Here is a 25896-nt window from a genome sequence, read left to right as displayed (position 1 = left end):
AAGGCGGGTTGGCTACTACTGAAAAAAGGAGGGGATCAAGGGAATTACCGGCTGATGTATTATCAACATGCTTCCTGTGGACTTTTGGATTGTGGAGGAAGATTCATAAGGAATACCATCGCCCACGCGGGGACCTGGAAAAAAGACTGAAAGTGACGAACAGCGGGTATGATGGATGCCAAGGAGATGTGAAAGTGGCAATTATTCATTAACCTTTGGTAAGCTATCTTTACGGACGAATGACTTTTTTTTTTTAAAAAATGTAAACCTTATGGTTTTAACGAGTTCAAATATATTTGTCATAGGTGGGCACACACCATTACTTTACGGGAATGTTTTAGGGTGTTGTATTCTCGATAATATGTGACTGGAGCAGTTGCTATTGAGAAGATCGCATGGTCATTTCCTCTTTTTTAAACCGTCTAGAATTTGTGGTTGGATAGCTATGATCTGTGGGAAGAATCGCAGCGACAGCAATGACGACGGCTCTAACGCCATCAATATGTTTTGTCGTGACATCAGTTAGCAGGAGTGAATATTGTATTTGAAGCGATACCACTGAAAGACGTGACAAAGGTATGTAAACAGTGGTGGTATTGATATGAACATGTTTCGGAATGGGTAATGACAGTGAGCCGCGTCTGTTGACATTGAAGACTTCACGCCCTCTCATATATTTTAGCTACTGGCTTCTTAGATTCTAACTCATATTGCATAGACCTGTCGGTTGAGTGAAGTGAGTGTTTGCTCAGGTGATGAACAATACAGTGCGTTAAAGTGAGGGACAAAGTGAAGTATGGGAAGGTGTTGTTACTATTCCATACATGTGTTCAGTACGTCAATGCTGTCACCACTCGATACGGTGGAGCATGACATTTTTCGGTTAGAATAACTATTGACAGCCCACACTGTTTCAACGCGGCGCTTTGTTGTAACCCAGTCTTTTTAATTTTGTTTGTCTCGTTAGATATTTGTTCGAGATGTACTTTGCGGAGCTTAACTGTCAAGCATCGATGACAAACAATGACCATTAGAAGGTTACTTCAAGTAGTCGTAAGTATGTGATGAAGGTGATATATTTCTTTTTGTATATTATTCACTTTTTAAACGGTGTCGACTTACCCTGCCGAAGTGGACACACTTACCGTTAATGATCTTTCGGAAATTTTTACACTATCTTTTATCGATTGTACCAACAGTTATTTGTTGCAACTGATTCTTGTATGACATCCGTTTGGGTTAACACAAATTCACCTTACTTTTGTAGGTAGTGGCTTTCGTCGGGTAGATCGAATATATATTAGTTCATCAATGCAACGAGCTGCAACTCTAATATACACGGTAATTTTTGTCGCCGTGGTACTGGCGCCGTATTTTGTTGCAGCATCCGGTCAGGTTCACGGCATTCAGTATGGAGAAGCGCCCGTGTCTTCCGCACCCGGTAGCGTGAAATTTGCCGTTGATGAATCCGTCGTGACTTCTGCTGTGCCCATGGTTCACCGCGTGCTGAGACAACTTATCGGAAACATTACTGTTCCTGAGCAAAGTGTGCAAGGTATTAAGCTGGAAGAAATGCAGGTATCAAACATAACGATTGGAAACATGTCCCTCAAACTGAAGAGCCCGAATAAACTTTTGGTTTCGGTGTGGGACATGGCAGCCAGTGTGCCAAAAACTAAGTTTTATTACAGTCCACTTTGTTGGTGGCCGCTTCTGTGCCCTAGTGGCACGTCCGCTACCGATATCCGCGGTGCGAATGCATCGTTTGCTATGGACTTATCCGCTAGAAACGATGGTCTGCTCAATGCAACAGTGAGGGATATGATGATTGAACTTGGAGAAATAAATGTAACAGTTGCTGTTCGAGGTATGCAGCTTCTCAACAACCTTATCAACGGAATCATAGATATCTTCAAGGGCAGCATCAAAAACGAACTACAGCGAATAGTCCCGGGTATTATCAACCCTGTCGTACAAAGTAAGGCAGAAGAGATATTCCGTGGTTTCCCCATTATATACATGAAGGACCCAAACATAACTGAGCAGCGAGCAGAGCTTTTAATGGGTATTTTTTCCGATGAGTCCTCGTCTCGAGTAGTGTCGCAAGATGAGGTTCTTGCAGTGGATCAGTCACTTCCATATCGGAGCGTTAGTATCACCTCTTCATACAGAGCTGCAAACAACGTACTCCGCTTGCTCAATAACTGGAGCATGCTAAATGTTTCCCTACTCCTCCCAGAAAGGTACAACTCTTCACTAATTGAGCCCATGTACCCAGAGTTATTCAGGTTGTGCCGTGGATGCAACTTTGGCGTCTCGGCTGTGTTGCCATCGCCTCCATGGCTGGAGACCGTTAGTGGCGGAGCATTCATTTTCAACTCACGTAATGGTAATTTTACACTGGAAATGGTATCGGAGGACAACGTGTCATTCACTGTGTTGAATATGGTTGTGAACTTGACCGCTAATGTAAGGCACATGTCCATCGACAACAATACATTAGACCTGAAGTTATCGTCTATGGATGTAGTGACAGAACTGGGCACTTCGCTTATCGATGGTTTGAACTCAACGACTCTAAATACAGATATCCGTCGGTTTCTCGATGAGGTAGGTCTTCCTTTGTTTAATGCAGATCCGCATGGATTTAGGCTCCCCTTCAATATATCGGGACTACTGTTGTCCGTATCGAATGCCACCATCACTGTCGGACTGGACCCGAAGCCGATCTTTCCGCTGTTAAACAAATTTGTCGATCGTTTGATGTGATGTAGTATATTATATGAAACTACTGTTGTCCATATCCCAGATTACATGTCATGTGAGCCTTGCCGTCCAGTACATTTGTAATGGTTCAACATACTCTTGCTCTTTCTGTGGTTGCATATTTTCTACGGGTGCGCACTTATTGCACTCTCGTCTCCATTTGCTTTTTTTTTTTGCTCAATCTAAACTTTGAAAAACATACCCGGGTTATGTTGTCACTCTACAACTGAAGGCACGACCGAGTGGGGTGATACAGAATGAGGACGTATGAAGCCAAACAATAAAACGAATGTACGTGCCTACTAACATCACTAATGGGTTCATATTAGGTATTCGAACTACATTTATGTGTGGTAAATACTTTCCCTTGACACGTATGTATGTGTATGCTACTCTTCCTACTGCGTGAGAAACGAGGGGAGGGGGAAAAAGAAAAAAAGAAAAAAAGAAAAAAAGAACAATGGCACAAAAACATTACGTTTATTTACCGTTTTGCTTTGTATGGGGGTAATGAGTCCGCCAAGGCGCACTCATTGTTGAGCAACTGCAGATAACGACACTATGAATGTTGCATTTCTTGATGTATACAAAAGTGGGAATCCCACCACCGCGTTGCGCAGTGCGGTGAACTGATGTGGAGCTATCTTAATATTTGAATTTACTGAGCATCATGTTCGCTATATCCTCAATACCATAATGTTGTTCCCTTTTACCTTTTCTTTCCCTCATTAAAAATCTTATCATGCTTCTTGTTGCTTAATATGCCGTCACCGCCTTCTAGTTAATGGTTCACACAAAGGCTAATACATCAATGGAGTGTAAACAGGGATATACACACGGTCAGGTTACATAACAAACAACCGTGCCATTGTTTTTTCGTGTGCAGGGGACATTTTTTTTTTTCTATCATGCTCTGTATGTAACGATGAATGGTGACTTTCCACCACCTTGGCCTAACTGTTGACTGGAGGAAATCAGGAAGGGGATCGCATTGGGTGTACTAACGATCGGAGATGACTATCAAGTCCACGCTCGCTGTCGACAGGCAAGTGCAAAACAATGAAATGCTGCACTCAACAGATTTGGTTGCGCCTGCCGGAGCTTGTGTAATGGCATCCTCCACTACCTTTTTAAAAATTTTCATCAGTGCCTTCTGCCGCGCATGGATGTAGTGGAAATGGGGGTAAGTTCATGACACCGCTGGAGGATTTCTATGTTCAAATTAAACACCTTCTCTGGATCTACGAATTGCTGAGACTCGGTCACAGATTTGTGTTGGAGGATCCCTCTCTTCCATAGCGGTTCCTAAGGCGTTTTTAGCACCTATTTATTGGCGGCCGGGGCTTGTCCCCTTCTCACCATTACCAATGGTAGCACCCGCCTCTGATGTTGTGGCTTGCGTCATCTGCTTGGAGCAGTGGTCAGATCCTGTAGAACTATTGCCGTGTACGCATATATTTTGCCGAGGTTGTGTTTCAACTGCAACTGTGTGTCCCATATGTCGCGCAGAGGTGACTGGGCTACGTACCGCTAACCGATACTTGGTAGATGCCTCTATGTCCCTAGTTAAAATCGAAAAGGTGGTATAGGGATTGCAGGAAATAATGTACAAGATGATTCAACTAACGGGGAATAGGGCATGTAAGCGGTCATAGTCGAAGGAGCTGAAATAAGCCATCGGCAAAGTGGGGCCGAGGGCCAAACTGCGAACGGGTGAAATAAATGACACATTTTGTAGGTACGGAGGATATCAGTGGGAATCAAGACGGGAGTGACACAGAGACTGAGAAAGGTAAATGAAATAGGAGGCAGAAAAGCTTACAAGAGGACTAAGGTGGAGAGTGTAAGTGGAAGACTCTGGATAGAGGAGATCGAAAACAAAGGAACCAAAAAGGACACAATATAAGGCCTTCCATGAGACAGAAGCGGAGGACGCGTGAAGGATGAAAAGAGGCAAAAATACCAACATCACCAACAACAAGGCAACGCACCTGAATGCGAACAATCGTGTCGGCGGAGAATGCTGAACATATTCGAGGCAGAGCGGCATTACTGGCGGCCCCCGTCCGGTGTCTGCGGGAGCTGAAAAAGGACTTTAATGCGATTGCAAACAGAGCGTGTGTAATGGAGGTTGTAGAGGAGCAAAACGGTTGGTAAAAGACTCCTTGTAATGTTCAAGCAACGCTGCAGCGGTGCTTTCGGGGTTGCTGGCGGTGCAGATGGCTGGGGATGGGTTTCCAAACAGAAATGATGATAAAATTGCCTCTTGAAGTGGCCATTAGGCGTGAAAATGAAAACGGGTTTCTGCCCCTCTTCCTTCCGTGTTGAAGTCGGTTTGTGGTTTTGACAGCACTTAACTTCGCTTTGCCTATGAGTGTTGTTGGAGTGATATACATGCGCACCTGTATTCTACCTTCTCACTACCTGCTGGCAACCCCTTACTAAGTGTCAATGCCACCTTTACATCCGGCGATAATCCAGTTTGGGCGACACGGTTGTTAAACGGCTAACATGTCCCTTTTTCATAGGGACAGGAATGATCCAACACGATCTCCTCCAGAGGCTGCGGTCCGTGCACGATGGCCGGTTCCGTTTAGTTTATGCGTTTTGTTTGGTGGAGAGGTAGTGTTTGCGCAAGTTGGTTGTTGTGTTGTTTTTTTTTTTTACTTTTACAACAAGGCTCAAAATCACTGGAAACCCTCCCCCACCCCTGCTTCCGTGGGTGACGCGAGAGTTGTCAAAAATAGTTTTGAGCTCAGCCGTTCTTTCGATATTATGCAACGCAAGCATTGAGTCATGATAATTCCGGTAGCTCCTCCTTTGAAGAAGTGACGTGGCAACAGCAAACGCAGTTTCCTGTGTGAAACCCCGATAACAGCAGCTTAGGCATTTGGAGTGCAAACGAATGGCAACCATGTGTGTTTGATGTGGTGATTGTGGGCTCGAGGACGCCGCGAAACATCGTGTGGAGGAGCCGTATCGTAGAGGGAGGGAATATTAGTGCTGTAACATATTCTCCAGCCCGCGTCTTGTTACCCAGCATGTTGTTTTGATAAATAAATACATACATGTATATTTGTACGCAGGCAAAACACACAAGTACACATGGGCTGTATCATCCACTGCCTTCAGTCAGGTTAATAGAGGAGAGGTAGCACACACAGAGTGGAAGAAAGGCAATAGTTTTTCTTTTTGTTTCTTTTTTTTTATTTTAGCACCTGTGATGTTCGCTTTTCGCACCTCCTTTAACCGGTTACGGGGTGTCGGTATCGGCACTTTTTGTGTTGTTAGCGGTACTGTCTCACACGGCTGCAAATGCCGAAACGGTTTGCAGAATGACGTGAATGCTGAGAGGGTTAAGTTGTATTTCACACACTTCCACATGTGCCTTGGTGAGTACTCGGTGATATGTTTATGTAACAACTCGTTTGTGTGTGTGTGTGTGTTTGTGTGATTTCTTTCTTTCTTTCTTTCTTTCTTTTTACATTGCATGTGTGGCGTGACGCCTCTCAGCTTCTGTTTTTCCTTCTCTTCTTTTTTTTTTGAAGCAGTGCTTTGCTTATCTTATGATTATTTCCTTCCCTCAGTCTTCAGTTTGGTGTTTATCGTAGGAAGTGACGGTAGGCGGACGAACGGGTGACTCCCTCCCCCCTTTTCATTATTTAAGTGGTGCATAGATAGATTGGTGTAGAGGAACCTAGTTTTGCAAAGTGTTGTTATAGCAGTTGTGGAGACGCCATTATCCCAACACACAAAACTAATAGGCATTTGCGGGAAAGAAGGGGAAGTTGCAGGTGTAAATTGGGGACCCGCTGGCAACCAATATAATATCAACAAATAGCAACAAATAGTAACAGTAACAGTAATGACAAGCCTCACCGAAGAGCATGAAATATTAATTGACGAGCCACCACAGTTTACAGCGGCTGCAGAAGTAATAGCAGTAGGAGCAGAGGAACCAACGGTAGCAACACCAGAAGAATTTACATCAGCACAAGAGGCGGGTGCATTTTTACAAACGCCAGTGGGCACACCTCCAGCAACCCCAACTTCAGTTCCAACGACACCGTCACCGAATGAAATGGCTGCCAAACACGCACGAAAGCGATGGCGAATGGAACAATTGGCCCTTCAAGAAAGTGTTAAAGTTGTTGAGAGCGAACCCATCAGCAGGCGGGGACATTCTCGTAAAGCGGAAATGAGCGAATTTGCAATCACAAAAGCTGCAACATTAAACACAGCGCCAACACTCCTGCCAATGTCACCTAACATAATAGATACGAATGTAACGATGTTGGGAACAAAACGAGTTCCGCTGGATAATTTCCTAAAAGTAACGGTGCTTCACCCCAAAGTTACTCCAGTGAACCTAAAGTTAGAATTTATCGACCCCGTATTGGAGCCTGTTCAGTTATCCAGACATCAGCTTGGGAATAGGGTGACGCCTAATGAAGGAGAAGGGGGAGGGATGAGTGTTAAAAAGAAAAGGGGAAGGAAACCATTAGTTGCGTCTCCTTCCATTGAAGAAGCAAAAGCAGTGGAATCGGGTTACAATGCAGAGTAGCTCGATTTTTTTTTTTTTGAATTGTATTCTTATTGCGCTTTTTTTTTCTTTTTTTTCTTTTTTTCTTTTTTCCTCCTTCTTTGCTCCCTTTTTCTCCACTTTCTCCTTTACACTTCTTGGAGAATACTGTTTCCCACATGCTTTTTGTGATGTTGATGATGTCCTTTCTGATTTAATTAAATCCAACCGAAAACCAAGAACTAAAAACCAAAAAACAAACCGAAAATTAGATGCTTCTGTTTCCCCCCCCCTTTCGTTTTCCACTTCGTTGTGAGTTTCTCTTTTTGAATTTTTAAAAAAAATATAAATAAAATAAATTATCCTTTCATTCTCCCTCAACCTCAATGTCATATTTTTGTTATCGGTTTTCTTTTTCTTTTTCTTTTTTTTAATCTTTATTTTGTTTTCCTACGGTGCTACTCAAGGCTTTTTTTTCTTCTTTTTTTCCTCACTTCTGTTTGTACTTCTTGTTTGCTCTTTTTTTTTATGTTTTGTTTGTTTGTTTTTGTTGCTTTTGGACATATCAAAAAAAAAAAAGAAAGAGGAGGAAAATGGGGAAATTAAACAAACAAACAAAACATAAAAAAAAAGGACAAGATTTACCATATGAAGAATAAGTAAGAAATAGTTAGTTAAAAACAGAAGAATGCAAATAAACGTGAGAGGAGTGGGGAAAAGGAGAGTTTGTTTTTTTTTAAAAAAAAAAATAAAAATAAGAGAAAAGAAAAAAAAAGAGGAAAATAAAATGCTTTGGGAGAAGATTAATAGACGTATAAACTAATGAAATAAAATAAAGGGAGGTGTAAATCCCGCCCCCCTTCGTTTAGTACAGTGAGGCAAACAAATATGCAAATGTACGAATAAATAAATATACATAAATATATGAACATAAATAAATGTATAAATACACTCATATATTCACATGCGTGTTTATGTTTATGCTTATGCGGTGTGCGTGTTTATGTGGGAGACAACACTACCGACAACAGTTGGTGTGTTTTAGTGCTTAAGTTGTGCCCAGCCATGGTGCTTGTTTCACAGCTTTTATTTTATTTTATTTTAATTTTGTGCTCTCTGATCTTTGTGCTTTTTTTTTTAAATAAGTTTTATGTCTATCTATCTATCTATATATATATATATATATTTATATATTTGTACTGAATCCAAAATGAGAATTCTTCTCCGGTTACCTTTTTATTTTTTATTTTTAAAACACACACACACACACACACACACGCACGTATGCGTAGGAAGGCAATTATACGTGCATACGAAAAGGTTTGGCAACAACTGAGTGTTAATCGAATCAGACAAAAAAGAAAGAGAAGATAAAAAAAAACAAAATAAAATAAAATAAAATAAAATAAAACGAGATATCTTTGATTAATTAATTTTGTGGAATAATTTAAAAATAAAAAAAAACAAAAATCAAATGGACGGAAACTCGGAGGATGCGAGCCGGCGGAGTTGTGTGGCTGAATCATATAAAGCTTCACATCATTTTTTTATTGGCACTCACGACCGTCCCATATTTGTTGGGGAATCAAAAGAAGATCAAATTATTCCTCCCACAACATTTATTTATAATGAAACGCCATCGGATTCAAGCGGTGGTGGCGGCGCTGTCACACATACGGAAGTGGAACAAACCACCGACATTTGTACATTTCAATGCATTTCAAGTGAGCAGCAAAGGCGCACAAAAATGCTTAAGAATTATCAAAGTTTCGTAGGAACATTGAGAGATTACTGCAAACCCATGGGACTTGAATATGGAGATGATGCAAGTCAAATCCGTCAAACGATTATTGGAGATTTATTATTGGCAATGGGTGTGAGTGGTGATGGTAGACAAAAACTGAATGCCTCCATACTTTTCCCCGCTGTTATTTATTGCTTCGATGTGTGGCTTACTGAAGTGGGGTTCCACAATGATAATGCAGAAGGTTTCGTTCATGTTGATGATAACAAATATCAGAAGGGAGAAGATATATATGGATCGCTTTCGCTTTTGTGCAGAGTGTCTAAAGCATTGAATGATACACCTGAGAATCTTATTGATAATTCAACGCGGATTTTGAAGCCTGGTGGTATAATTCTCGGTTCCACAAAATCGTGAACATCCCCGCTAAGGAAATGTCATGCATAAGGTAGTCACTTTCTCATTCACATATATATATATATATACCTATACACAAACCAAAGAAAAGAGAGTTTAATATATATATATATATTCATTTATTCATTTATTTATTTATTTGTAAATGTGTTTTTTTTTCCTTCTTTTTCTTCTTTTTGATGCCTCGTTGTTATAACCATGGCGTGTTGCGGAATTGTCTTTTACTTAAAGTATATTTTTAAGGTTATAAATTTGAACAAAAATGCATATATGAATATTCTCTGGGGTGATGTTCGCTCTTCTCAGGAGCGAAAGGGGAGGGGGGAGGAGGAGGGGAAATGTTTATAATTTGAAAAGAATAAGAATAATAATAAGGGAAAGGGAAAGGGAAAGGGAAAGGTGAAAAAAGGAGAATAATTTTTTTTCTTTTTTTTTCTCTTTTAAAACAGTAAAAACAACAGCAAAAACAACAAAAAGACATAGATGAGAGAAAATAATAACAATATTAATAATAGTGATATTAATCATTTCGATGCGCGTTCAATATGTTTAACGATGAATCGAAAATGATGAAATAACTGAAGGGAGTTTTGCTTTTTTTTTTTTAATTATTTTGCCACTCATGCGGCGACTCTTTTTTTTTTTTTTTTGCTTTTTTAAAAATTTTTTTTTCTTTTATAGAAAAAAAAAGGATTTCCGGCATTCAAATGCGTCCTTACATATACTCTTCTTTCTTTCTTTTATTTTGTCTTGTCATATTTGATAGAGAGTTGAATGAATTTGAAAGAAAGTGGCCTCATTTTCTTTTCGGAAACATTCCTGTTAAAATAAATAAAAATAAATAAATAAATAAATATATATATATATATATAAATGGAAGGAACGTGGAGGAAAGTTGCTTTTAGGTGCATTTTAAAAAAAAAAAATTTAAAAGAAAAAAATAAAGAAGGAAAGAAAAAAAGTTTATATGTTTCTTAGCTCTATTACTCTATTACTCTATTATTATTATTGTTGTTGTTGCTGTTATGTATTTAACATGAACTTCGTAATAACTGCTTCCAGATTTGCATAAATAAATTAATAAATAATAAATAATATATATATATATATATATATATATATTAGATAATTATTATATTATAGCGCCTGTGTGCGAGTCATGTTTTTCTTTTTCTTTTTTGTGTTTTTTTTTTGTGGCAGTGACGGCTGCCAAACAAACGGGACATTAACACGTTGGGTGTTAAGTTATCGCTTTCGAATTAAGTTAAATTAAATTAAATTGAATTAAATTGAAAAAAAAAAACACAACACAACAACAGCGGCAACCAAAAAGGGATGAATAAGGAAAGGAAGGAAGAAAAGAAAGAAAAAAAAAGTGCGTGTCTGTGACGGCCGCTTTGTTTTTTCTTTTCTTTTTCTTTTTTTTTAAAAAAAAAGTTTTCATGTCAAATCTCTTAACTTTTCCTCTTCACATTATCCGCCACTTTCAACATTTTATTCAAGCGCTCTTTTTTTTTTGTTTTTTGTGTTTTCATAACCATCTCATTTCTTTTATCCAATATATTTCTATATATGTATATATATATATGAGTAAGTACTGCTGCCTTTTGCATTATTATTATTATTATTATTGTTATTATTATTATTTTTATTATTATTATTTGAACACTCACAGAAGCGGCGTGGAATTGAGCAAAAAAAAATAAAATATATGAAAATAAGGGAGTAAAATTTGTGCAGCAGGTGAACATTTCCTCCCCTTTTTTATATATAATTAATATATAATTGAAGTACACGGGGAATTTTGTAGGGAAATGCAGTCACTGCGATTCCAAATTATTCGGATCTTTTCTTTTTTTTTATTTTTGTAAGTGGATTGTGTGAAGGTTGCAATGACATGTGGTTGGTTTCCTGTTATTAGCGTTGGGAGAATAAATATATACATATATATGAACATACAAAATAAAAATAAATATATACATATATATATATGTACAAGTTTGTGTGAATTTTAGCGTCAACATAAAACTCATGTGAAGTAAAACAAAATGAACCATTTCATATGCATGCGCGTATACCTGTATTTGTACATATTTATATGTATTTATTTATTAGTACTTGCTTTATTTTTATTTTGTATGTTCATTTATATTTGTATATATATATATATATATATATATATTTATATGTGTGTGTGTGTGTTATATGTATGGTGGTCATTATTAGCGATTTTCAATTTAAACTTCACGCATCTTATAATTGTTTGTGAGTTTCGTATATTGACGTTTATATATTTACATTCACTTCTTCTTTCTTTATTTGTTTTTTTTATATTTATATATATATATATATATATATTAACAAAGAAGGATAAGTACACACAAAGAAAAGGAAAAAAGATAAACAAAGGCAAATCATCGCATGTATTAAATGAATTCCTCTTGTGTAAATTCAGTTATGCGAAGGTCCTCCAACAATTCTTTCGGTTTTGACAGCGCACTTTTACATCGGTTAGCGGAGGGATATGAAACTTTACGGTACGCGTATTTACGTCGTGATATATTTTGCAAAGAAATGCAATTCAGAAACCAAATTGAAGCGGAGGAATATCAACAGCGGGTAGAACTTCTCAACACCTTCACTCAAGAGGAAACATTACTGTTAAAACGCCAAGTAACAAATATATAAATAAATATATAATTAAAAAAATATATATATATATATATATATACACTTATATTTACTTATATATTTAAAAATATTAATATTAATATTAGTATTATATCATAATAAAGTTGAGTAAACTTTCTTCCACACACACTCTGGTGTTCTTTCTAATTTTTGTTGTTGTTGTTGTTTTTTCCTCCCCTCTCTTCCTGTTTATTTATTTATTTAACACATGGTGGTCAAAGGGAAAATTCTGCAGCTGTTTTATGGTGTTGTTATGCAAAACAAAACAACACAAATAAAAACAACACCTAAATAACAAACAAAGAATTAACTGTCACACTTCTCAAGATCATGAGGCCAACATTTAAGAAATAAAAGGAAAGGAGGGGAAAATAAATAAAAGAGGAAAAAAAATAATTAACGTTAAATGATTAACGTTAAATGTATGATCGACAGACACCTACACGAAATGTATCGTTTCAACCAACCGAAGCGGGTGTTACTTTGGGCGAAACACGTTTTTTTTTGTTTTTTTTGTTTTTTGTTTTGTTGCAAAATTTCCTCTTCGTTTTAATTCATCAGAGCTTGATGAAAAGCGAAGCAGGCGTATAGACGTTGCATGTGCATGTATGTTTATATTTATATGTGCGTGCTTATGTGTGTTTTATTATTATTATTTATTTATATTTATTATATATATATATATATATTGTGCAGTCGCAAATTTGTAAGTTTATGCATGGAGAGGATAACTTTCCTCTTCTCTTCTTTTTTAAAAAAAAATTTTTTTCCGTGCATCCGCTTAGTTTCCATTTATTATCTCGCTCTATTTCCATTTATTATCTCGCTTTCTCTCTCTCCTTTTCTTCATTTTAATATATTTACTTTTATTAAAAGCTTGCGTCTAGAATGTTTTGCGCTTATGTTTTCTCATGAGGTTATTATTTAACTATATTGTTTTACTTTTACCATGAAGTTATTATATACAATAAGGAAGGTGTATAAGTTTTTAAGTGCCAAATATTCCCACTTTTCAGTATACCCACATCACTAAAGGAATTTAAAAAAAATAAAATAAAATAAAAAAAAAATGAACATTTGGCAGAGAAATAATTGAGTTTCCGAAACTTATGTGTAAAAAGGGCGTGGGTGCACGAAGTAAAGAAAAAAAAAGAAAAAAGAAAAACACATCAAGTGAATTTTTTTTTCTTTTCTTTTCTTTTTTTTTCTGCCGTTGTTGAGTTTTTATAAAAGTGAACAGACACGATGTCTTACACGTGTGGTGGAGTGAGTAAGGCATTGCAGTACAACTTGTCGAATAAATGAATTTGCACCAACAGAAAGAGAAGAGAACAACACTAACAATAACAATAACAAAAAAATATATATTTTTTCATATATATATATATATATATATATATATTAAAATATATAATATATAATATATAATACGACAACATACCACGGAAGCAGTGAGTTTAGATGCCTTTAAAAATAGCAATAGCCAAAGCTTCGCAGAGGAAACGCCTTGAGAAACATTTTACAAGGGGAAAGTATAAACCGTACAGGAGGAAGTTCACCTGAAAAGGGTGGAGAATAAAACGGTGCATTAACCTTTAAAAAAAAAAAAGTAATAATAATGAATTCTACAGTCATTCAACAGCTGGGGACTCAAAAAAGAATAATGGAGTGACACCAAGAGCACTTTTACAACCGATAGTAAACTCATTGGTGAAAGGAGTTATTATTATTATTATTATTACTGTTATTCGAGTTCCAACTCAAAACCACACGTACATCATGACATTAGTTTCAGGAGCCAACGGAATAGCAAAGTGAATGTGACTGAGGACTAAAACATGTGAGCAATAGGGAATTCATCATGTGGTGTTTTTTATGCATTGGCGGAAAATCATTACCGAATGTCAGCATAGGATGCAATTGCACTTTTATTTGTTGTTGTAAGTTTGCAACTCGTAAAGAGCAACGCCATTTTAGTACAGGAGAGCTCTTCCATCATTTCTATTGGACACACGTGCACACACGTATACGCGAAAATTGTTTTGGGGTCCGTCTTTACAATACGGTAACAGGTGAACCCATCAAACAAACACAACACATGTTGTAATGGGGATTCGATAATATCTTGCAGGAAGTTCCGTCCAGAGTGGTATCCAGTTGCAATATCAATGGAATGAATTGCATCCAGCCATCTGGTGGCAAAAAGAAATCACACAGCTCCCAAATAAAAAAAGAGGAAAAATGTTATGCCACATTCACACGGCAAGAAAGCTTCAACAGTGGATTGGAGGGAGGGAACCTTCCAAAGAAATTCAAAAGCGATACCCACAGAGTCACACGATGCGTAAATATCAACTGGGAAAAGGACATTGCCAGTGTGAAAAAAGTCATAGGGAGGAACCTCGGGAGGAAAGGGGAAGAAGTTCATAGCCATTACCACAAAGGGGAAAATGACACCATACTGAAACTACCATACGTAACGATAGAACATTCCATAAAGAGGAAAGCACTGCTGACACACGCAGCGGCAGCAGTTGCAATTGAACACGACATTGACAACATATTATTAATACAATTGGGAAAGCACATCTACACAATGGAACTTCCACAAAGCACAGTGCGGTATTTCAAATGTGTGACAGCTGCCGTCAGAAAGTCGGTTTTTTAAATGTTTTTGATGTAAGATACAATTGGAAGGAATGGGCGGCTTCGATGTGAGGGAAGACGAGATTTATAACAGGGAATACCTTTCCAAATTATCGATGGCACAGCATTCCTTGACACTCACAAGGGAAAACGAAGGTGACATCACGGGATGAGGAGGAAAAGAAAAGACTTCGCCTCTCCAATAGGGAATGAATGTGGGAATGATTTCCCTTCCGTGGATACGACAGAGGATGATGCAAGCAGCGAGTGAACGATTTGATGAGGTTTGGAGCATTATGAATAGCACAGATGATGTGGAAAGAGAGAAAGAAAGAAAGTATCAAACAGGGAATCTGAAATTGCGCATTGTAGAAAAAAGGATGCCCAAATAATGAAGCAATCGCGTATCATTGGCCCAGTTTCAGAGAGAGATATGACAGGATGGGTTGTGCGCCATTCTTTGTGATGGAGGAAAAACAGATTTGGAAGAAGGCGTTGATTTATTGCATGACCAAAGGCTAAAAAGAGCAGGGATGATTATGAGGCATATCTCCCATTGTGTCACTTTTCCCAGTATTTAAATACTCTCCATGACCAGTCGGTGGAATTGTTTGATCTAAAGTCGTTCCTCTCCCAAGTGAAGTTACCTGAGAATATTCGGGCAGGGTTCCGATGCCTTAACTAAAATGGGGAACTATTGAATTTGAATCGACTCCCCATCAGTTAATAAAAGAGAATCCCATAATTTTACACACCATCACGAGGATCTTTTCAGAAGACGCCGATGTCGTGAGGATGCAGCAGGCGACCCCTGAAATATTGAGGACTCAAACATGGATATGCAACATATGTATCAGTGTGAGGCACATGACGTGGTTAAATGTCGTGGAAACAAAATAGTTACGAACATGAAGAAATGTGGGGCACAATCATTGCTGGGACAACGAAAGTGATACAACAATTCCGAGTATCCCTTGCTATATGAAAAACTACCATAGAATAAATGGAAGTTGTTGTATCACGCATGATGTACGTGGCAGCAGTGAGGAGAAAACAATAGCTTTCTCCTTAATTCTACTGCTACTTATTTTTTCAAATGGTAGCATGATATTTGTAATGACACAATATGGTCCTGATGCGACCCAATAATTTAACCATGCCACCACACACACACAGACACATATGCGTTACAGCTGACACAAAAATGGATGTGCAGTTTGGTAAAGAAAACACCAGTGAGCAAGTAGCGAGTTGCAGCAACTGTGGCCATGATGGTAACGGATGCTTCCATGCAAGGATGGTGGGGATGGTTTTATAATTCCTCAATTCGGGAAAGAAGTTCTTAATTGCAAGTGGGACTCAGGAGTGAAGCACTTTGGGAACTATATTTGTGTTTGAATGGATAACCTTTAGTCAATAGAACCTGTGGTCGCGGATCAACAAGAGTGGAAATTAGTGGAACGGTTTTTGTATGTTTGTTTGTGTTGCGATGAGCTTTTGTCAGCTTTCCTCTTTATTATCATTGCCCATTGATTTTTGCTTTTATTCTTTTATCTGTTTTGGATTGGCAGATGTTCGAGGATGTTTTTGTTTTTTGCACTCTAGCTGCAGTTGGAACTGGTGATGTATGAAATTCATTATTTTTATATTTAATACATGATAATGAGGCAAGGGAGGTATTTATACAGTAACTGTATTTGGGAATTGTTCCCCTCAATACCAGATACGGTATAATGTCGTACTATAGAACCAAGAATGAATAAAAATTGGGTTGCCTGATTTTTTTTTAAAATATTATATTACTCTATTCACACACTATCGCTTCCCCCATTGTTTATTTTACTTCAGTTATATATATTCTGAGAAAAGAAAGGGAAGCTAAGTTGCGTTAATAAAAGAGTTATGCCAAGGGCAAACAGACCTGCACCTCCACAAAGAAATAATGCAAACCAACAAATGGCGGGTAACGTTGAAGTGGCCATGAGGAGACCACGGGATGAAAATGTACCGCCGCCTCCTCCTGCTGCTCAGCCTCCACAAATACGGCAGAGAACTGAAGAGGGGCCCAACTGGACGATGAACAGTGAAGTTGAAGATGTGTTGCTGGAAGATTATGCGGTTCTGCGTAAAATGACGGTGAACGACTTTATTCAGGAGTTCGTTGGCGGGACTTTTGCGGTGGCTGAAGCAGAAAATGTTAGGATGCCCATTTTTGTTAAGAATCCCAGAAGATATATTGCTGATGCTGAGATTCTTGAGGATATACAAGGCACTGATGAGTTTGAGGAATATAAAGAATTATATAACCAATTCTCTGAAATGAATGGGAAAGCAAGGTATCTTGATGAAAAAGAAATTTACTACCTCAGGCAGTGGGAGGAGAAGGGAAGAGGGGAAATAAGAGAATTTGTTGGTCCCATGGCGAGGGGAAGGTTGGATGCTGCGGTGACGGCCGCCAAGAGAGCGGAAAAGCGAGCTGCTCAAACAGCTGGTGGTGCTGTAAACCTTGAAGGAGTGTATGATTCCATTTGCAATGCGACGTGGAGTTATGTGGTGTCGGGTTATGATGAAGAGCCACTTGGCATGAAGGTATTCGGTGGAAGACCGCGGCGCATATGGACCGAAGAAGAGGTGGATGTAACTCCTGAACCTGCGAATGTTGATTCGGAAATGGAGGAAAGACCCAATGGTTTGGAAATTATTGTTCTTACATCGGAGAGAGGTTGGCCACACAACAGGTTTGTATTGGGTTACAGTGAGAAGTGCAAGGCAGTTTCCCAGCATGTATATATCCGTCGCGAAATCATGCGTGTGTGGTATATAATCCAACAAGTGCTGAAAGCATGGTGGGTGGACAGGTCAGTTGTGAGGCCACCGATACATGTTGTTATTGGTACTCACGGTATTGGAAAATCGTGTGGCCTTGGATCATTTTTATTTTATTCACTGTTTCACTTCAATGAAGGAATGCTTGATGTTGTTGCATATTTCTTGGGAGAAGTTTCCTTCCTGATATACAACAGAAAGGATGATGAAAGAGGGAGGGTTGTGCGGTACGAAGACTCGGGAGTTGCTGTCCGGATAATAAATAATATGAAATATGAAAAAAGAGGGCACATCATTATAGACATAAGTGGGATGATGCAAAAATTATTATACACTCAACTGCCCTCTGATATTTGGGGTGTTACTCTCCTCACCTCCCCGAATAGTGGCCATTTTGATGAGTGGACTACAAATACTGGAGGCCGCCAAATTATTATGAACTGCGATGATGTGTGTGACATCAAGGCATTTATGGCATGGAAAAAACTGTCAATACATGCAAGGGAAAAGGTATTCAACAAAAGAAGATACGAATTGAGGAAGGAAATGGAAGATGAGTGGAGAATAGTGGAGGGACGTATTAATTCAATTGGGCCTCTGCCTCGTTATATATTTGGTTTAGGCTGTTATGAATGGCGCCTGAAAAGTGTGCATGATGCGTTGGAAACTATGAAGAAGTCGGGTGAATATTCCTATAGTGATATTATTGGAGATATTGGTGTCTGGCAAAACAATGAAGTTACGGACAAGTTGGTAAAGGTTATAAGAGTGAATGGAAATGCTGGAGTTATCGAATCGTACAGTTGCCAAGCTCTATCGGTGATGATTAGAAATATGATGATGAATTAATTGTGCTTTTGCGTGTTAGTGACATGCGGCTTTGTAACATATGATGGACTCGATACCAAAAACTGTATTTATACTTTACTAATGGCTTATGCATTGTATGCGTTTCCTTTTTCTTCAAGTATTTCATGTGGTCACAGAATTGTTTGAATTACTTACTACACGATGGGAATGTGTATTTGACAATTTAATTATTACTTTAGTGGCATAAGTCAATGAACGTTTCAGTTTACTCATTGCAGATGATTGTCTCTGATGTCACAGGATTCCATTACTCAAAATAAATACATTGCGCTCTACAACATCTTGGACTCCAGTTACTTTATTTTGATGGATTTCTTTTGTATCTTTTATGATGGGAACTACAGGAATATTGAAGGGATTACGGAAGTGCGGAGCGGTATGTTAAAAAATAATAAAAGAAAAAGAAAAAGAGCACAACACTGACAACAGCTACATCGCAACAAAACGAATAAGTTTTTTTTTTAGTGAGCATCGGACAATGCCAAATGACATTGTAGAATATTATACAAACATATCTGGTTCCGTTACATTAATTTGAAAGAACACATTGAGATGTGGCAGCTTTCATTTGGAGAGGAAGGCATTGATAACATTACATTTTAAGTGACAGTTTGTTACATTCACATTTGGAACGTTAGGCTTCAGCACAAGTATGTTATATTCATTTAGTTTATTTTCGTTGGAATTTTACTTTTATTATTAAATTCTCTCTTTCTTGAAGGTTGTGAAGTTAACTCTATTTCATAATAGCACATAACTCACAGATACCCTCATGGCTTCTTCCTAAGTTTCTCTTTCCTTTATATTTGTTTAAAATAAACTTTCAATTTTTTGACTCCCACATGCAGCTGACTAACCAGTTTTGGCAGAAACAGAGTGAAGTTCCACTTTATTAGTTTTTTTTCCCAATGAGCAAAGCTATTCATATGCTGCCACATGGTTATGAAAGAAGAATATAGTGTGCAGTGCTTGCTGTATTTTGATTTATTTTTTTATCATTTATTTTATTACATATTCTTATTTACAGGTGCTATAGTGAAATTGTTGCCATTCTGCTATACAGTATATTGGGCTCTTTATTATTTAATATAACATCAAACTATGATTATATTAAAATAAATGAATGTCAGTGAAGAATATGCTTCTCTTGATAATTCATATCTTTTTCTTTTCTAATTTTTCATTTTCAATTTAGTGCTATAGTTTTAATTCCATGCGCATATTTAACAATGTGATATTGTTCCATATGGAATGTATCGCCATGGGTTACCATTCACATATTAGATACTACATTTATGGCTAGAGTGTTAATGGCTGAGTGCTGCATCACATTGCTGTCAAAATATTATGCACCGCAGCAACAGGAATAGGACTAGGGGAAAGCAGGTCACATTGCTTCAATAGGATTGAGCAGCTTTTCCTTTTGCCTCTGAAGCTAGTTACTGTATAGCACCAGATGTCACTTCTTCCCCTTTTGTTATCCTAGCCTGCTTATGCTGTTCCAAGACTTGGTGTGCTGACACTATCATTGTACACGGTTCATTAAACTCCTCTCAGATAGTTACTCTCTGTTCCGGAAAAGATATTCCTCTGTACCCTCACCGTTTAACAGTATTTCATCATTTAGTATTTCCTTCTTGCCTTTGCTGAAACAAATGGTAAGGTGAGGTTTAACAATAATAGCGATATTAGCACGATTGGGCAGAATTCATCACACATTTCATATGCATATCACATAAATTATTTTGTCGAGTGTTTTCAATTCAAACATGTATGTTAAAATACCTTTATGAAAGGTGTGTGAGAATTTTGATACAGCGGGTTAGGAATTTGATATCACATTTCCTTTGAATTTTCATGTAGTTCCATTATGTGCTGTTTCATTCGAATTTTCACTAATAGAATAGGGAAGCCATTTTGGTTGTCAAGTCAGTCATTTTTCGACTTTTGCTGCATATTCCTAAAAAGCCTTGGTTGAATGAAGAGCATGTTCCATGAGACTTGCACCTCTATTCATTCAAATCACTTCAATGCATATATCAAGAAAATCGTACAATGGCACAAACATGTACTTCCGTCTTACAGATCTTATAACCACTGTTGTAGTTCATGATATTGCTGCTGTAAAACCCAGAAATTTTCTCCAGCACTTTTATATTGTTCCAGATTTTACCTCAGAGATATTACCATTTTCTTCCGAAACATATTCAAAATACATGTAGCAAAAAGAAGGTATCCATAGATCAATTTTCCATTAATCACAATTATGCTTAAGTGTTCCACAAAAAATGTTTTGAAAGTCTCACACGCTGCAAAGCACTATTTTTGTAGAATATTGATGTACGTATATATTCACATATACATATATATTCGCATTCGGTAAATATGCATTCATTAGTGATGCTTTGGCAGTGTCGATACTACTCTAAATATCCTTGGGTCGTAGTTTAGCTTCCTGTTTGTTTTATTTCCACTCACAATCTTGTTGTTACAGCAATCACTGCTACTTTTTGCTCCTTGAAGCATGTTTCCTCCTTTTCAGTGGTTACTGCATTTTCCATAGTAGACAACGCTGCTGCATGAAAAACCTCCGTGATTGCATAATTTTTTGTTTTGATAGCTTATATCACTGCCGCGTTGATACGCAGTTGCGTCCCATGCAATGTCGGATTCTGTAGTGTGATATTTCTCGTCTGAACCACGGCGCCATCAAGTCCTTTTGGCCATGGAATTGCTTTGGGGTCTTTTATTACTGCCTTGTAGTTTGCACGTTACATTCTTAGAGCAGCCACGCACTCTCTTTTTTCCATGCATCCGACCTAACAACAAAGAGAGGTTTCTAATCTTTTTCATGCCATCACTTCAAGCACCGCAAAAGTTAATACCACAGGTATTTCAGCCAATAATACTGATCCCTTTAATAATTCGTTTGCCTTTAAACACTGCAGTGCATTCTGGTGGTGTCGTATTTCTTAGCCATAATAGCGATGAAGGCTTTCGTTCCACTCCTTGCTTTTCCACACCCCGCTATCACGTGTGTGTGTCTGTGTGCGCGGCTTTCAAGATATCCCCTCATTACTTTCCATGGCTTTCCTTCTCCATTTTCTTATTCAGCGGCCGTGAGTGCCTCAGTTTCTCCACTCATTCAACACAACAAACAGTTTTTTGCGACTACGATGCAAATATATAACATGCCATTTCCCACAACTTTTCCTGCTCTTTTGTCTTTATGTTCCAAGTTCGAAATATCCATGCTTCCCGAACTCATTTTTTTATGTGTTTCACCTGGCATCATTTTCTCCAGTCAACCCTCTTTCAGTTATTTGTCTGTCTTTTTCCAAAGCAACACTTCCTTCCGTTACTTACATTAACATTATCACTCATATGTTTTCTCCTTTTTTGTTTGAAACCTTCCCAACTTCCTCATTGGAAATATCCCTTCCATGTCCTGTAGATAGCTCAGTGAAAAGTATGGCGTCTCTTTTTCTGTATTTATTATTCCTTCCATTCTTGTAGCCTTCCGGTATCGACATTCTCTACAACATATACTTTTTTATTTTCACACCACCCACTCAGTACGGTTGGTACATTTTAGTTGTTTATAGCCTCTATGTGCTTTCCCATCATTAGAAAATGCTTTCAATTTTCGTAGTGTTCCTTTTGGTATGAAAAGGTTCTCAACAATACGCATTACCAGTATCACGAAGCATAAACCCTCCCAACATCTCCCTCTCTCGTTGCGGTTTCCAGGATGACTCTACTGGAGTTGACGATTGCTCTGACGCATCACATGTCTCCTGTACAAGTTTTGAAAGTCACACCATCTCCCTCCGTGTGGAATATTGAGGTGCCGCAAACACAACAAATTCCATATCCTCTTTTTTTCTCTACCTTGTGTTGGAGCTTTTCGTTTATACCAAAAGCAAAATTAATCCCAGTGGACAATTTATAGCACTTTTGCTGTTTTTTACTGTTGGTTTTGCTGGCGAATCTGAGCATGCTGAGTTTTCTCCCTCGCACTCATATTCGTAAGAATCATCCTCTTCGCTATTGTAGCTTTTGGTTGCACCGTTACCTGTTGATATCGGTTTCCTTACACTTCGCTTTTTTTCATTGGTATGTGGGACTGACTGTGTCGGATCGCTCGGGTCAGCTGGGGTTTCTGGGACACTGTTCTCGGGATTGACACTGCGTTTCTGTCTTCCCCGTTGGCCTCCTCGCCCCGGATCACCTTTGATTAACTTTTCTATCTCTTGACTTAGCTCTTTAATTCTCTCTAGTTTTGCTGACTTATTGTGTTTGTCTTGAAGCAGAACTTCCATCTCATTTTCGACCTCTACCAACGCTTTCATCCAGGGCAGCTCCTCTCCATGTCCCTTATATAGCACGCATATTCCTTGCCCGCGGCCAGTACCCGCCCCGCAGTTGTTTACTTCACTGCTTTGCTTTTTCCCAAGTTTGTACAAAGTTCTTCCTCCTCTTCCATGTATCGTTGTTACTGTATCCATAAAATTCTGTTTTGCATTACGCAGTCTTTTCTCCGTGTCATAATAATTTGGATTATGATCAGCACATTTCTGTTTCAAAAATTTCCAACGTTGTACTCCGTTTGATTCTGGGTCCCATTCATTGCTATTCTCTCCCGTAGTGCAGTCTGTGCAGCATACCTTTATTCCATTCCAAGAACTGTGCATTGCACACAAGCACAAAAAGTCCACGGCCAGTGAGTTTCCTCCAATAATCATTTCACTACGCGAGCTTTGACCGCACACTCTGCTCCTGTCTCCTCCTGGCTTTATTTCTTCGGTGAAATATTCCATTCCATAAAGGGCTTGATTGATTTTCCGCTCAATCTTTTCCACCTTTACTGACAGACTCTCCGCTCCAACATCGTGATATATATCTGCCCCGTGCATTGCTTTTTCTTTTATTTTTTCAATTGTATGATATTCCAATGTATTCATTGCTCTGTGATGGACTGACGATCTGGCAGTCCCCTTCAATGCTTCCTGCGCATGTTGCCAAAATGTTTTGTACAGCACACAATTCCTTCCGCCAACCTCCCTTTTATATGCACAAGAATCTTCTTGTGTTTTGGCGAGCTCAGCAGCATTTTCCTCACCGACTACTTCAAGATATCTCACGCCTATTTTCTGAGCTTCTTGGGTAACCTGTCGTGCCAAAGTTATCTGCTTCAGTCCCTTTTCTGCCCAATTTACAATTCGACACAACGCTTCAAATTCCTTTTGATTCACTATATCCTGCCCCGACACTAAATGAATACCCTGTAGTGCCGCCACTAAAAATACAACCCAGTACATACTTCTCCGCATGCTTCACCCTTGTCTTTAGCAAAATTAAAGAAAAACAGAAAAGTGAAGTATTATGATCTTTCTTGGCATTTCGACATTCTTCTACACGTCTCATGGAAGTGTTTCAGTGTTCTCAGGGTTATTACTTCAGGTACAAAAAAGTAAGATTTTCATGACTACTGCTGAAACATAATTTTTCTGTTTTCCCTTCGCACGAATCCCATGAAATAGTGAGGCAGCGTCATAACCCTCAATGAGAAAGTCTTCCATAGCTCCTAATTCATTTTACCCGGTGACAAGAGTAAAAGTGCCGTCAGTTCCTCTTTTCACACATATGCTCCACCACACATTATTGTTCCATATCATCGAACTCTCATGGAAGAAACTATATGAAATGACAGATTGGGTGAAAAAGGATAAGGAGACTATTACTCTCCATAGCTTTATTAATATTTGAAATAACTCCTGTAATCACACGATATCTTACATCCGAGTAACGCGTGTGTAATACATGTTGGAAGTAATGAAAAGTGCCAATGTCAGTTTGTATTCTTCACTTTGCACTCTATGGGTAAGAAGGCGCTGCGGATATCCGATTTGCCAGTACACTAACGGTGTGGATATAAATTCAACATGGAGTGGGTGTCGCCGCGTTTCCCCATTACTGTGACCTCAAAATGTCCTCTCAACACCTCACACCCTGTTTTCTTCGTGACGACTTTCCCGAAGTAAATACGGATTCCTATCACAGCTATAACATTCAGTCCCTTCTGAAGAGCCATCCACGTTTCCTCTCCTCACCGACGAGTATTTCACAAAGAATCCGTGCTTTAAGCTGTGTCTTGGGATGTTTGGTAAGAAAATGAAGGGAGTTAACTGCAGCTTTTAACATTGAAAGGCCGAACACTGTGCCTTTCGCCTGCCCTCTGTTAAACTATTCTTGTAAGGGGGAAGTGATTTATCTCAGGGAGCTGCTGCTACTCATTCTGTTGGTAAGGATGCGGTGCAGAGGGTGTTAGACTTTTCTCCACCAACTTTACGCATTTATTGCACAACCCTGATATGGCCCACTGTATCAAAAGTGCTGGAGTAGAAAATAACAAAAACGGCAGTGCTGCAAATATGCTCCATTTTTCACCAACTCACTGACCATCATATGCTTACACAAAAATTCTCTCATCACCCTTGATGTGGTGTGTGAGAGTGCCACCGTGGGACAGATGACAGATGAGAGTTCGACCCTCTAAAAGTATTGAGATTCAAAGAGTAATTGTTCCTCTTTCCCCTTGTGTGTTGTGATTCTCATACCATGTTTGTTGTTAACAATCCTTGGATACCGCCTGCTACTAAAGGGTTTCAAGTGCCTTACCGGAATATCGCATAATTTTTCTTCCATAGGAACTCACCCTTACTTTTTGTGTTGCTACTGTGGTGAGGATACTTTGGCACGACCACTGTGCATGTTTTCATGTGTGTCTTAGCGACATTATGGCGGACATCTTCATTATGTGGCCCTTAGAGAGTTGCTACTTCAGCGATCTCTTGTCAACCCCGACAGCCAATTTATGGCAAGGTGGCACTACGCCTCGTATACTGAATGCTTCTTCTACTTCCAACCGTAAGCATCAGCTGCTAGCATACGGAGTGTCCTCTACGTGATGTGTCTTCCCATTACACCCACTCTATTTTGGATAAATTCGTGCACTCTTCTAATTCACACTAAGTTCATCATTTAAAAAGGATAAGAAGGGTACCGCAGAGGAAAGGGAATATATTCAGTACAACAGCAGCACGCTTTTATGCTTCACTGCCAAATGCAAGAGAATATTACACATTTTGTAAAAAGGGCTGGTGAATCACCCCAACAATAATATACACATGTATGAGTCTCCATAGCATGGCTCTTTAACATGACTCGCAAATCACTCCCATTGAGAGCCATGCTTTGCAGCTGGTCACATTCTTGTCCAGAAACCAGTAGAGGTGACTGCGTAAACAACCGTATATAATATCTTGCGTAAACCAGGACTTCAGTAAAACCCTATACTGTCTTACGAATGTTAAAGGAGAGGTGTGCATTCGCAAGCAAGTGTGAATTAGTT

The 25896-nt window shown here is 38.6% G+C and overlaps 10 protein-coding genes across 10 annotated transcripts, besides 44 other annotated features; 8 read left to right on the top strand and 2 right to left on the bottom strand.

Moving 5' to 3' along the window:
* Positions 1–1311: 1311 nt before the first annotated feature.
* Positions 1312–2769, top strand: Tb09.244.2120 (expression site-associated protein; the record flags this gene model as incomplete). Its single annotated transcript, XM_822631.1, has 1 exon — positions 1312–2769. One exon carries the CDS (start codon positions 1312–1314, stop codon positions 2767–2769), a length of 1458 nt encoding a protein of 485 aa, XP_827724.1.
* Positions 2770–5989: 3220 nt separating this feature from the next.
* On the top strand, positions 5990–6220 carry Tb09.244.2140 (hypothetical protein, unlikely; the record flags this gene model as incomplete). The annotated part of the gene is made up of 1 exon (XM_822630.1): positions 5990–6220. One exon carries the CDS (start codon positions 5990–5992, stop codon positions 6218–6220), a length of 231 nt encoding a protein of 76 aa, XP_827723.1.
* Positions 6196–6219: a microsatellite.
* Positions 6221–6247: a microsatellite.
* A 384-nt stretch (positions 6248–6631) lies between these two features.
* Positions 6632–7330, top strand: Tb09.244.2150 (hypothetical protein; the record flags this gene model as incomplete). The annotated part of the gene is made up of 1 exon (XM_822629.1): positions 6632–7330. One exon carries the CDS (start codon positions 6632–6634, stop codon positions 7328–7330), a length of 699 nt encoding a protein of 232 aa, XP_827722.1.
* A 38-nt stretch (positions 7331–7368) lies between these two features.
* Positions 7369–7401: a microsatellite.
* Positions 7402–7617: 216 nt separating this feature from the next.
* Positions 7618–7651: a sequence feature (AT_rich).
* Positions 7652–7682: 31 nt separating this feature from the next.
* Positions 7683–7846: a sequence feature (A-rich).
* Positions 7847–7855: 9 nt separating this feature from the next.
* Positions 7856–7920: a sequence feature (T-rich).
* A 106-nt stretch (positions 7921–8026) lies between these two features.
* Positions 8027–8076: a sequence feature (T-rich).
* A 92-nt stretch (positions 8077–8168) lies between these two features.
* Positions 8169–8237: a microsatellite.
* A 135-nt stretch (positions 8238–8372) lies between these two features.
* Positions 8373–8396: a microsatellite.
* A 47-nt stretch (positions 8397–8443) lies between these two features.
* Positions 8444–8482: a microsatellite.
* A 39-nt stretch (positions 8483–8521) lies between these two features.
* Positions 8522–8542: a sequence feature (AT_rich).
* Positions 8543–8570: a microsatellite.
* Positions 8571–8655: 85 nt separating this feature from the next.
* Positions 8656–8699: a microsatellite.
* Positions 8700–8729: 30 nt separating this feature from the next.
* Positions 8730–8752: a sequence feature (AT_rich).
* A 10-nt stretch (positions 8753–8762) lies between these two features.
* On the top strand, positions 8763–9449 carry Tb09.244.2160 (hypothetical protein; the record flags this gene model as incomplete). The annotated part of the gene is made up of 1 exon (XM_822628.1): positions 8763–9449. One exon carries the CDS (start codon positions 8763–8765, stop codon positions 9447–9449), a length of 687 nt encoding a protein of 228 aa, XP_827721.1.
* A 100-nt stretch (positions 9450–9549) lies between these two features.
* Positions 9550–9590: a microsatellite.
* A 163-nt stretch (positions 9591–9753) lies between these two features.
* Positions 9754–9863: a sequence feature (CT-rich).
* Positions 9864–9893: 30 nt separating this feature from the next.
* Positions 9894–9977: a microsatellite.
* Positions 9978–10043: 66 nt separating this feature from the next.
* Positions 10044–10064: a sequence feature (AT_rich).
* Positions 10065–10081: 17 nt separating this feature from the next.
* Positions 10082–10126: a microsatellite.
* A 148-nt stretch (positions 10127–10274) lies between these two features.
* Positions 10275–10324: a microsatellite.
* A 34-nt stretch (positions 10325–10358) lies between these two features.
* Positions 10359–10379: a sequence feature (AT_rich).
* Positions 10380–10411: a microsatellite.
* A 106-nt stretch (positions 10412–10517) lies between these two features.
* Positions 10518–10543: a sequence feature (AT_rich).
* Positions 10544–10571: a microsatellite.
* Positions 10572–10591: a sequence feature (AT_rich).
* Positions 10592–10706: 115 nt separating this feature from the next.
* Positions 10707–10743: a microsatellite.
* Positions 10744–10776: 33 nt separating this feature from the next.
* Positions 10777–10824: a sequence feature (CT-rich).
* A 21-nt stretch (positions 10825–10845) lies between these two features.
* Positions 10846–10876: a microsatellite.
* A 27-nt stretch (positions 10877–10903) lies between these two features.
* Positions 10904–11200, bottom strand: Tb09.v1.0850 (hypothetical protein, unlikely; the record flags this gene model as incomplete). Its single annotated transcript, XM_822627.1, has 1 exon — positions 10904–11200. One exon carries the CDS (start codon positions 11198–11200, stop codon positions 10904–10906), a length of 297 nt encoding a protein of 98 aa, XP_827720.1.
* Positions 11008–11037: a microsatellite.
* Positions 11061–11111: a microsatellite.
* A 9-nt stretch (positions 11201–11209) lies between the features above and the next one.
* Positions 11210–11236: a sequence feature (AT_rich).
* Positions 11237–11380: 144 nt separating this feature from the next.
* Positions 11381–11444: a microsatellite.
* A 71-nt stretch (positions 11445–11515) lies between these two features.
* Positions 11516–11941, top strand: Tb09.v1.0840 (hypothetical protein, unlikely; the record flags this gene model as incomplete). Its single annotated transcript, XM_822626.1, has 1 exon — positions 11516–11941. The coding sequence occupies one exon, from the start codon at positions 11516–11518 to the stop codon at positions 11939–11941; it is 426 nt and encodes a 141-aa protein (XP_827719.1).
* Positions 11597–11637: a microsatellite.
* Positions 11779–11807: a microsatellite.
* Positions 11942–12129: 188 nt separating the features above from the next.
* Positions 12130–12201: a microsatellite.
* Positions 12202–12243: a sequence feature (AT_rich).
* A 550-nt stretch (positions 12244–12793) lies between these two features.
* Positions 12794–12829: a microsatellite.
* Positions 12830–12887: 58 nt separating this feature from the next.
* Positions 12888–12909: a sequence feature (AT_rich).
* Positions 12910–13180: 271 nt separating this feature from the next.
* Positions 13181–13209: a microsatellite.
* A 109-nt stretch (positions 13210–13318) lies between these two features.
* Positions 13319–13349: a microsatellite.
* A 151-nt stretch (positions 13350–13500) lies between these two features.
* Positions 13501–13567: a microsatellite.
* A 293-nt stretch (positions 13568–13860) lies between these two features.
* Positions 13861–13889: a microsatellite.
* A 424-nt stretch (positions 13890–14313) lies between these two features.
* On the top strand, positions 14314–14808 carry Tb09.244.2170 (hypothetical protein, conserved; the record flags this gene model as incomplete). Its single annotated transcript, XM_822625.1, has 1 exon — positions 14314–14808. The coding sequence occupies one exon, from the start codon at positions 14314–14316 to the stop codon at positions 14806–14808; it is 495 nt and encodes a 164-aa protein (XP_827718.1).
* Positions 14809–16564: 1756 nt separating this feature from the next.
* Positions 16565–16588: a sequence feature (AT_rich).
* A 100-nt stretch (positions 16589–16688) lies between these two features.
* Positions 16689–18461, top strand: Tb09.244.2180 (retrotransposon hot spot protein; the record flags this gene model as incomplete). Its single annotated transcript, XM_822624.1, has 1 exon — positions 16689–18461. The coding sequence occupies one exon, from the start codon at positions 16689–16691 to the stop codon at positions 18459–18461; it is 1773 nt and encodes a 590-aa protein (XP_827717.1).
* Positions 18462–19464: 1003 nt separating this feature from the next.
* Positions 19465–19492: a sequence feature (AT_rich).
* A 1715-nt stretch (positions 19493–21207) lies between these two features.
* Tb09.244.2190 (hypothetical protein, conserved) lies at positions 21208–21672 on the top strand (the record flags this gene model as incomplete). The annotated part of the gene is made up of 1 exon (XM_822623.1): positions 21208–21672. The coding sequence occupies one exon, from the start codon at positions 21208–21210 to the stop codon at positions 21670–21672; it is 465 nt and encodes a 154-aa protein (XP_827716.1).
* Positions 21673–22393: 721 nt separating this feature from the next.
* Positions 22394–23815, bottom strand: Tb09.244.2200 (variant surface glycoprotein; the record flags this gene model as incomplete). Its single annotated transcript, XM_822622.1, has 1 exon — positions 22394–23815. The coding sequence occupies one exon, from the start codon at positions 23813–23815 to the stop codon at positions 22394–22396; it is 1422 nt and encodes a 473-aa protein (XP_827715.1).
* Between the last annotated feature and the right edge of the window lie 2081 nt (positions 23816–25896).

Source organism: Trypanosoma brucei, chromosome 9, assembly GCF_000002445.2.
Source record: "Trypanosoma brucei brucei TREU927 chromosome 9, whole genome shotgun sequence".
Taxonomy (NCBI): Eukaryota; Euglenozoa; class Kinetoplastea; order Trypanosomatida; family Trypanosomatidae; genus Trypanosoma; species Trypanosoma brucei.
Note: the sequence above shows the minus strand (reverse complement) of the source record. Positions and strands in the feature narration are given on the sequence as shown.